This window comes from Gadus macrocephalus, chromosome 3 (genome assembly GCF_031168955.1).
Source record: "Gadus macrocephalus chromosome 3, ASM3116895v1".
NCBI lineage: Eukaryota > Metazoa > Chordata > Actinopteri > Gadiformes > Gadidae > Gadus > Gadus macrocephalus.
Window position 1 is genome coordinate 14,723,747 of NC_082384.1, and position 10,570 is coordinate 14,734,316.

At 43.0% G+C, this 10,570-nt stretch overlaps 1 protein-coding gene across 2 annotated transcripts; it reads right to left on the reverse strand.

The window, feature by feature from the left end:
• Positions 1-163: 163 nt before the first annotated feature.
• On the reverse strand, positions 164-10,339 carry pkd2 (polycystic kidney disease 2). Of its 2 annotated transcripts, none has more exons than XM_060047524.1 (15): positions 9,366-10,339; positions 8,381-8,494; positions 7,052-7,185; positions 6,664-6,914; positions 6,080-6,304; positions 5,293-5,521; positions 4,844-5,014; positions 4,124-4,305; positions 3,798-3,918; positions 3,290-3,388; positions 3,028-3,149; positions 2,668-2,785; positions 2,368-2,528; positions 1,774-1,921; positions 164-1,435 (listed from the first exon to the last, which is right to left on the reverse strand). In XM_060047524.1, exons 1-15 carry the CDS (start codon positions 9,805-9,807, stop codon positions 1,235-1,237), a joined length of 2,718 nt encoding a protein of 905 aa, XP_059903507.1. In that variant the 5' UTR covers positions 9,808-10,339; the 3' UTR covers positions 164-1,234. The 2 variants fall into 2 exon arrangements, with proteins under 2 accessions (XP_059903507.1, XP_059903506.1); XM_060047523.1 differs by having other exon boundaries at positions 2,368-2,531.
• Between the last annotated feature and the right edge of the window lie 231 nt (positions 10,340-10,570).

The window sequence follows — 10,570 nt, forward strand, 5'->3', positions numbered from 1 at the left end:
CCATCTATATGACATTTGACATATTCTAGTCTAGTGGCCTTCCACAACAGTAGGTAAATACAATATATAGATAACCAGACTTTTAAAGTCGAGTAGATTGCCTTCTCTTACAGTAGGGAAATTCAATCTATACAACAGAAAAACAATTAAGTGTAGCATTAGATGAATGTTATAACACTTTATTTTGAAAAAGGAATGTATACAAATCAAGCTCCAATAATAAGGCCCATTAGGCCTGCACTTACAAAATAAAAGCATGGGGTTCCTATGAACACTAGATGCACTCCAAATTGAAGTTTGTTTCAAGTTACAATATGTATCATAAACTGAAGTGGTGGATAATACAAATACAATGTGATTAGATATGACAAAGTTCCACAATCTATTAACAATACAATAAGACACCAAAATAAGCAATTAATTAAATCCTCGCTTGATATTTGGAAAGTTAAAAATGGTATATAAGCCATTTTATCTAATAAGTCGTAACTGCATAGGTTTTGACTGAAATGAGCTTGTAGGATGGAGGATTTGATCAACTATTCAAATGTAATACACTTATTTCCCTTTATCGTTTGGTCAAATTTTACAATTGGTATACATCAATAATAAAAAAGTAAGTCAGCTTTTTTTAAATAAAGACTGTTAAAGCAAATTAAACACTTAAAATTTAACACAAGCTTGCAGGCTAAGGAAATTGTATAAACTGTTCTACATTTGCATTTAATACTACAATGGTTATGCTTAATCATTTGGTCAAATGTTACAATGGATATACAACAATAATTAAGGCATTCAGTTCTTTTAAATAAAAGCTATTAAAGTAAATTAAGTAAAATGTGATATTGCATCAACTGGCCTTCCATTTTTGCATTTAATACTGAAATGGCTTCACCTTATAGGCATTTTATAACAAGTATCTTGTTTTGCTTTTCTCAAGAAAAATAATATCAAGATAATTTTTGACTATGTCCTTTGGGCGTACCTCATAATACACATCATTCACAGCTCAATATTTCACCCACTGTCAAAGTCTTTTATATGGCTATATAAAATACACGTGATTGCAAGAAAAAAAGCCAAGAATAAACCTTTGATAATCCCTTTGGCTGCTCCGATGAGCAGGAACAATGACGATGGTAGAGACATTTCAGGGAAGAAGAGCGAGAGAGAGGGATAGGACTCTTTGCTAAAACGCATTCCAAAACAGGTCCAAAATGGTCGCCGCAGGTCTTCAAATATGGCCGCTCCCGTTGGCGGCAGCTTCAGTGCCGTCGAGCGAGAGCGATGAGGGCGGGCGGGGCCTGGGGGTGACGGTCTGGGGGTGGCCCACCTGGGAGACCGTGTCGTTGGACTCCCATCTCTCCAGCTCCTCCCTGACCAGCCTCTCCATCTGCTCCCTGTGAACCTCCGAGTCACGGCCCATCCTCTCGTCCTATTTGCCGCGAGGGGGTTAGCCGGAGAGATCAGGGTTCATCTTGAAGGTTTAGAACCTAAAGCACTTCATGACATGTGTAAAGAATTGATGTATTCTGTGTAGTCTGTTTATTCTGGCGTGACCGAAGAACATGTTAAAGAGACGGGACGGATCAGTTTACCCTACACTTAAAATACATCTACAAGAAAATAAACACGTACACAAACATCATGATACAGTGGTGAACAAAATCTAAGCGAGCCCACTACCAACGTAATGATTTGTTTAATAAAGTGTTGTGTTTGTGTCTGTGTGTTGAGCATGAACAGAATGTTAGTTTAGCTCCGGGCCCTCACCTCCATGACCCCGTCCAGGAGCTTCCCCAGCACATCCTTCCTCTTGGTCTTGGCCCGCTCCATGGCCTCCAGCTTCACGATCACCGCGTCGATCTTGGACACGATGCTGCCGATGGAGTGCTCCATCCTGTCCACGCGTCTCACCAGCCTGAGCCCGCGGAGAGGCAGTGTGTGTGTTAGTCCTCCTTGTTCTAAGTCATATTGTATGCGAGGTCCGTCATGAAGAAACAATGACAATTTGGGCAGAATGTAACACTATTGTGTTTTCCAACAGCAAATGGTTGATCTCTTCATAGGCTGTAGGTTACTTGTTTAGTCAATCAGGTAATATTGGAGGTCCATTTCTCTGACCAGTTAAAGCTCAAGTTGATATTTATTGATCTGGAAGGTGGTATATTTGTGGTATATACTGCACAGTGAATGGATTCAGAAACATTCAGAAAATGTGGGCATTGCCTTTGTACAATTATAAATTATCTCTGAGAGCATCATTGTGTTTTCAAACTACAAGGTCAGGAGTGAGACATTTTAATGGAATATAGCTTTTTCTAATAGTTACAGCATACTGCGTTTTGGTCCGTTTGAAATCCTTACACTTGAAACTCTTCATAGGCCACTCCCCCCGAGCTGCTCCCACGGCGACGAGAGCTGTGGCCGCTGTCTTCGTCATCGTCTTCCTCTGAGTCTTCCTGGGTCCGGGGGAAGCTCCTCCCACTAGTGGGTCTCGCTAGCGAATTGGGTTCAATATCCAAGTCCTCCTAAGTGTATGGGGAACAACACAATGATCATCTGCGGGTTTACATACGAGTTCTACCCAGTGGTTATTGATCAATCTACAAATGGCCCCTCAGGAAGGAATTCTAAGTAAAAAATAAAAAAGAGATGATCTCTCACTCTCTCTTTCTCCAAGTCGTCTCTCATTTGCTGATGCTCGTGCTCCGTCAACTGCTGGTCCCCGTCATGATCATACTTGGCGAAGATCGCTTGGATCTCCGCATCCGTATGCCCCTTTCTGTGCGTGGAGGAATGAAGGAGGATACTTTAGTCGTTTAGCAGACACGATTGTCAGCAGCAACTCACATGGAATGGGTCATTTAGGAGCAGGGGAAGGGGTTTGGCCAGCTTTCTCTAGGATGCCTAAAGGTACACTAGGGAAATCGGGGGATCAAACCCAGTACCTTTTGGCTAGGAGTCACGTGCCCTAGCGACAACGCTATCCTGCAACCAAGAACAAGTCGGTCAGGTTGTGGTCACCCTTTCAGATCCTGTCGGAGCTCATCGAAGTTCATCTTTCCTCCAGCTTGACGCAGGCTATCGGAGATGTCGTCCACAGCTGTCTTTTTCAGCCTGAGACGCATCAAGGCCTTGTTACAACCCTGGGAGGAACCGGGCAGAGGGCCAGAGTACGAATAGTTAATTTCGTCAGGTAAACCTTGGGCTCTGGTAAGAAGATCGTCACCAACGCCTCGATTTCACACTCCTATAAAGTAACCTGGAAGGGGAGGAGGGGGTTTACCTTCTTAATGAGATCAGTCATCTCCATCTCCGTCCTCTGCTGGGACATGTCTGCTTTCACCTCTGAGTATGTGTCGTTGATGATGGCCAAGAACATATTCTGGAGTGAAGATAACGCAATTATAATGAAGCTATAATCGAATAAATCGAAATAAAGGTTAATTTAAGGATTTAGCCTGTTTTTTAAGAACCCAGGATAATTGTTAGCATTGTCTCTGTTGAGATGTAAAGCAACTATGCGTTTGTTCAACTCGCCTCCTTCCTGTAGACCCGTTTCAAAATTGGGCATGGACAAGATTCTGTGAGAATGCACAGTTGGGAGTAGTCACAGAATCAAAACTTTTGGTTCGGCATAATTGGAGAAAACTTCCTAGTCAATTGATACCTAGCCAACCTCCTAATCTCTGAACGTATCTACTCCTCGAGAGGTGAATTGAATGAATTACAAATGCATGTTTTTATAAAAAATGAAAATGCTTTGAGACAAATAGAGAACATTGTGTACCCACCATAAGGATGAAGAAGATGAAAAAGATGAAGGTGGTAAAGTAGACTGGTCCCAGGATAGGGTTAGTCTCCTCTATCTCAGAGAACTCAAAGTCTCCCAGGATGATGCGGAACTGGGTAAAACTACACGGACAAACAAGACAAACATAAAAAACCTATACAGCCTTTTGGCAAGAGGATATATATTGCAGTGGACGAAATTTTGTGGATGCCTCTGTCCGCTTATACAATAGCCCCTAATACAATAATGTGGATGCAATCGTGACCCCTAGTAGAAGAAAAGAGAACACAGCCAAATAAGCGACAAAATCAGCGTAGTTGTACATACATGCTGTTCTTGAAAGAGCTGAAGTCGTTGACCTGGGTGCCGAACACCAGGTAGGCCAGCTGGGCGTAAGCCAGGAATATGATGAAGAACATGATGGCGAAGCCCACCAGATCTTTGGCACAGCGGGACATGGTGCTGGACAGCTGGCTCATGGTCTTGTTCACGTTGATGAACTTGAAGAGCTGAGAAAGACAAATAAGCACCATAGTAATGCAATTCACCTGCCTAGCTCCTGAAGTGCAGTATGCCTCCCTAGCTTTAGAGAAGTCTTAAGACCCATCTCTTCTGAAGACCCATCTCTTCTGAAGACCCATCTCTTCTGAAGACCCATTACTGGTTCTGAAGAAACATCACTTGTTATGAAGACCCATCTCTTCTGAAGACCCATCTCTTCTGAAGACCCATCACTGGTTCTGAAGACCCATCACTTCTGAAGACCCATCTCTTCTGAAGACCCATCTCTTCTGAAGACCCATCTCTTCTGAAGACCCATCACTTGTTCTGAAGACCCATTTCTTCTGAAGACCCATTTCTTCTAAAGACCCATTTCTTCTGACGATCCATCAATTGTGAGGAGTGAGGACCCATCCCTTCAAGGAACATTCCATCCACTGACTTGTGTAAAGCTTTGTTATAGGCTGAGAAGGACCGGAGTCTACTGTCAAATTTGATCTTCCTGTATGTCTTATCGTGTGCAGGCTTCTGAGATCTGAGGCCCACCTTGACCCAGGAGAAGAAGACGATCACAGCCGCCACGTGGTTGAACTGGACCTGGAGATCGGCCAAGGATCTGAAGCTGGGGTGAGCGTCGTGATTCTCTATCAGGCCTCCGAGAAGGTTGCTCACCATGGACGTCCTGGTGATGTTCATTATGATAGCAACCACACTCAGCTGAAATAGAAATACAACATGAGGAAAAGTTATGAATTATGACACTGTAGTTGTTACAGGCAACGGCAAGTAAGATATGAATGACAGAACATGAGGATTATATTTGCCCTGCAGTCTGAATTATGATTCAATATCAAAAGTTGGTCTCAACTACTTTTAATAACAAAAGATTAAATTGTTTTAAGATTGTTCAACTTCTTCTTCTCAACTTTATCATTAATCGATGCCTTGAATACAGGAGACCTCCCTCAAAGAGACGACTCGTTGCTGGGGCTCACCATGATCATAAGTACATCCATACAGTTCCACAGGTTCTTGAAGTAGTGCAGACGGTGGATGTGGATCTCCAGCACCTCCTCCACCACGTAGTACAAGATGAAGATGCAGAACGCCACCTCACAAACCCCGACAAAGTAGTCCCAGCTCGATGTATATCTGATCAGACGCACTGTTTGAAACTGCCATGAAGTGACGACCCCACCGGTGGCAGGGAATTCTACCAAAAGCCTGAACATATCAAGAAGAAAGCGGATTAACGACACACAGCCTTCTTATCACACAATTGCGTATTTTACCTACTACTAATATAGTAGGTAAAAGAATGGTAATAACACATTTTGACTGATCTTGATTATTATTATTTGGATAAATGGTTTACCTCTGGGTTAGGATTATACCGGCGATACATGGCAAATTAGGTCAACTAGCATCCTAGCACATGTGACATGCGACACACATCATTCAAAAGTGTTGTTTCTCCTCCTTGGACATCCAACCGGCACTGAGAGCCAGTGACATTTGGACAAAAGGGAGACTTTCTTTCAGCACCAGCTACCAAATCCAGGCCTACGATTGAGAGGCCTCGACCTGTTCAGATGCTAATCAATAAACACAGCGAAACGATAGTGATTATGGCTACCATGCACAGGTTCACTTAACCAGTGTGCATTTGATAATATATTTGTTTATTTTCAATCTCTATTAGGTTTTCTATTGAATATTACACATTGAGCAGCAAATTTCCCGCCATTTTCTCCCTATGTCCTAACTGGGTAAGAATCCTACCTGGCAATACAGAAGAGGTTGATGTTTCCATTGTAGACAGAGAAGTCGAGAAAGACGGCTCTTGTGCCTCGGTCCAGCCAGAGGTTGTCTTTGAGGAGAGCCAGCTGAAGGGCAGACTCCTCTCTGGTGCGGGAAAGGTCTTGGTAATAACCCCCCCCACCATACGTAGACACCTGGCCCCAGTACCCACTCCCATTCAGCCGGCCCTCATCTGTATGCATCCACCTGTACACACAGCGAAGAGAAGATTACCATTTAGACAGCTGGAGTTGTTTAATATAATACAAAAAATACAATACGTTACAACATTAATTAGAGGGTTTTGAATTTGTTGTGAATCTGGCTTTTTGAATAGAACAGTGAAGAGAAAGTGGGTTGGAAAAGACCGGAAATGAGATGTAGCATGAGACTGTGTGTCGGAATTTAACCTGGGTTGCTACATGTTAAATTGCCGGTGGATATTAAACTAGCTGTTGAGCCACCAGGCTACATGTTATTCTTTCGATCAAATGTAGGATTTAAACACCGAATTTATTTATTTTTAAAAACCAACACTTTTCAAAATGTGTAAAGCTTCAACGCACGCCGTTCCGTTCTTGGGCCCAAAGGGGTTGGTGTCCTCGTTGCTGGGGGTGTAGATGTTGAAGCACTCCTGCACCTCTTTCCGGAGGTCCCGGTGAATGATGCAGGACTGGTTGTGCACCTTCACCTGTCGGAGACGAGGCACCCCGAGGAGCAGGTTCTCATAGTAGATGAGACTCTGGTTGTCTGGGAGACTCTTGTTGTTGTACCACACCTCCCAGTACATGCCATTCAGGAAAGGCCCCTCTGTGAACTGTTGGCAAGAAAGTTGGAAGCATTTTGTTAGAATATACAGAAATGGTATTTAGATTCATTTTGAGTGAGGGCAGGACACAGTGGTTTGAATGTTTGACTCCCAGAGCAAATGTGAGTTGGGTGGGACAGGTCTACCTTCCAGAAGTCTTCCATGGTGGACAGACTTCTAAAGGTGGCATGGTTCCCAGTAGACAGCGGTGTGTCGAGGAAGAGCTGAGACATAACTTTGGTGTAGTAGTACATGTTAGTGCTCACCATCCCATAGGTCACTGTGGAAGAGATAATCATCCATAAACACAGCGAAATGCAAGCAATGGACATGCAAATGTTCACTAAACAATCAGTATAAAGTGTAGAATGTCGGTGTATTTTAGTGTCTCTCTGTTGTTCACATTTCTAGTCTAGGGATAAGCCAGGGCCTCTCATACTGACGAGGTGTTCTGCCATTGTTATGTCTCAACAAGGTTGAACCGACCTGGTCCTCCGGGACATAGCCAGGGCCAGATGCCTTATCAGTGCTGAGAGTGCGTCTGTTTTCGTGTTATTCATATATCCCCTTTTTGTATAATACTCGCCCCAACCCTTTGGTTCGACGAGTAGAGGGTTCGACAGCTAAGGAACAAGTCATCGACCACCGGGTCCACTATAGATTATTCAACCTAAGTCTGTATCTCGCTGTATTACATCCTGGAATAAACCATCTATTCAACCCTCTAATCCAACCTGTCAAGCTGCTTTGATTTCGACTTCAAGAATTACTACTACGACTGAAAATACACAACGCAGAGTCTGTCCGAACAGTTTAGAAATAAGCTGAAATCTAACAAAAGCTACAGCTAGCTTGGTTGTGGATTTGCTGATATTCTGCTGTAATACCTGAATGTCGCATCTGGATGAATTAAGTGTTATCTTATCTTCCAGAAATAGATTTAAATATACTGTCATGTATTTGATGTATTTGTTTATTTTCTATCTGTATGGTTCTTTCTAATACTACACATTAGGTCATAAAAACCATCCAATGTTCCCCTTTTTTTCCCTTGGCTAACATAAAAAAAGAAATAGGAAAAAGTCATAAACCAGTCATTTCCTGATCCACCCTAAACCTCATGCTGGCACCGTCCGTAGGAGCCTCAAAAGACTGGAGAAACTTCACCAATAGTCTTTCAATACACACCACTGAAAAGGTTTTTTTCAGTAAAACACTTTTTTGCACAGTAGGCAACTTGGAGTGGTAACATGCCTGGCAAGTTCGTTTTTCAGCTTCTGAATAACTCATTTAGATGTAGAGAAAGTGACTTTTTTTTATGGTCACCAATATAGTAGCTTGACTGTTCTTGAAACATTAGGTCATAACAGACTTCGACTGTGGTGCCTGAATACTTTGCCATCACTTTTTTTATTGTACCAAGTAGTATGAGATATTTAACAGGCACCATTTGCATGATATCAGTTTTTACTTACAGATGCAGGTAATGATGAGAAAGCTGAAGTAGGTTAGCATTTCCCTCAGTAAGTTTCTCAGGTATCTTTCTCTGCTGCTGTCACTGTCTTCCATCAGATCTGTACCCCACAAAACTGCAACAAATAATAATAATAATAATAATAATAATAATAATAATAATAATAATAATAATGCACTATTATTATAATTAACATGTTTTAAATAGTAATGCGATGGTGTTCTTTATAGAGTGGCGAAGTCACGCCCCTTCCGGTAGGGCTCATGGGACCTATGAGATCGAAAAATATGAATGGGTGTCAATGGAGAGAAAATAATTATTTTCTGGTCCCGGTCTTTATATGCCCTGGATTACACATATGTTGTTTGTGGATTTAAAGGATAATTTTTCATGCAAAGAGTTCGACCGTTTATTGTGCAATTGTTCAGATAAAGGCTGTAGAGAAAACACAACGAGAAAGACTACACGGCTCGTATGTGACGTCACGCTCCCTGCGACTGGCGTGGAGAAGACCGACAATCTTCCCATCGGCATCACTGAAATTCTGCACGTGCCCCGTGGTTTTCACCTCTTTCGATGCTTTTATCCTCCCCTTGGAAAAAGCGCTGAAGTGGGGCAGAGAGATCGCCATCTCAGTGCCGAGTTCCAAGGGCGGGTGTGGTGACGTATATCATATGCGTTGAGAGCAGCGAAGAGCTGTAGTTCACAAAGCGGCCTCACATAAAACCTAAAATAATCTAACTTCTTCACGAACATTTTTAGTTTTCTTTGCATGAAAAATTATCATTTAAATCCACAAACAACATATGTGTAATCCAGGGCATATAAAGACTGGGACCAGAAAATAATTATTTTCTCTCCATTGACACCCATTCATATTTTTCGATCTCATAGGTCCCATGAGCCCTACCGGAAGGGGCGTGACTTCGCCACTCTATATCAGTTGGTAGGTTAGCCAAAGTGAATCCAAGAGGTAGCCTACTCACTTCTGATTTTCTGGAGTATCTGTTTCATACAGCTCCGGTGTTCGTGCTTGTCTTTCCGCTGGGTATCCGCTGTGGATGAGGGGTACAGTCCACCGCGCTGGTTGTGGCCGCTGCCCCCGACCCCGGTGAAGCTACCTACGCCGCTGCTACAACTACTGCTCGAGGCTGTAGAAACAGATCTCCTACCCGGACTCGCTGGCGGCCAGTTAGCCTCCATGATCTCCTCTTCGGGTTCGAATCCCGGGTTATCCCGACTCCAGGCTTGCCGCGAAGGCGGAGACGGCGCACCAATGATTCCTCCCAATCCCAAGTCCTGATGCTGGATATTCTCCATCTCGATCTCCAACTTTGAGTCCAATCTGTGCGGCGCGGAGCCGCTAGGTGTGCCCGCGGGGTTCCTGCCAGTTTGAGATTGTTGTGATCTCACTCGAGTCGACGCCATCGATAAGTGTCCTTATAGGGCACCGACCAACCTCAAAAATAAGATGGCTTTAATCCCGACGACAGTCTAGCCTAAAATTAAAGTAGCCTGCATTTCTCGCATTATGAAGGAAACGCATCCAGAAAACCGTCCAAACTTTCTGAGAACACGTCCAAAATATAAATGTTGACAAACGATTATTTCGGAGATGCTCAAGACTAAAGGCTACATTGTTGCCAACAATAACCTACTCACAAAACGAATTCAAACAAATCAATAGTTAAAAGAAGAAAGTAAAAAAAAGTGTCCAAGACCTGGCCGGAGAGTTTGGTAGGCTATAACTTGACGTCGGGCTATAAACTAAAAGTCTGCAGAAGCAAAACGCGCCATCCTAATTTGCCCAGGTTCTTCCGTCCCGTTAAACTTGGACCGTTATAAAGTGTCGCGGCTGGGGAAATGTCTTGTTTATGTAATGCAAGTAAAACGCGTTCCTCGTCTGGAGCCAGCCATCTTGTTCCTGGCTGTTCCTAGCAGAAAACCCAGATTCTGATTTGCTGAGGAATCCGGTTACATTAGAGGTCATGGCGTCATAGATCTCAACATGGGACATTGGACAAACTTTTATTTACCTTGACTTATGTAGGTCTATATCGTCTCAATTACGCGGGTTCAATGAAGATTCACTTGATAAAGTTCGGTGTGGGCTTTCAATACAATTCATAACTTATGAAAGACAACGTTTTTGTAGGCCTATTTCTTATTTCCTTTAATCTAAAGTAGGCTA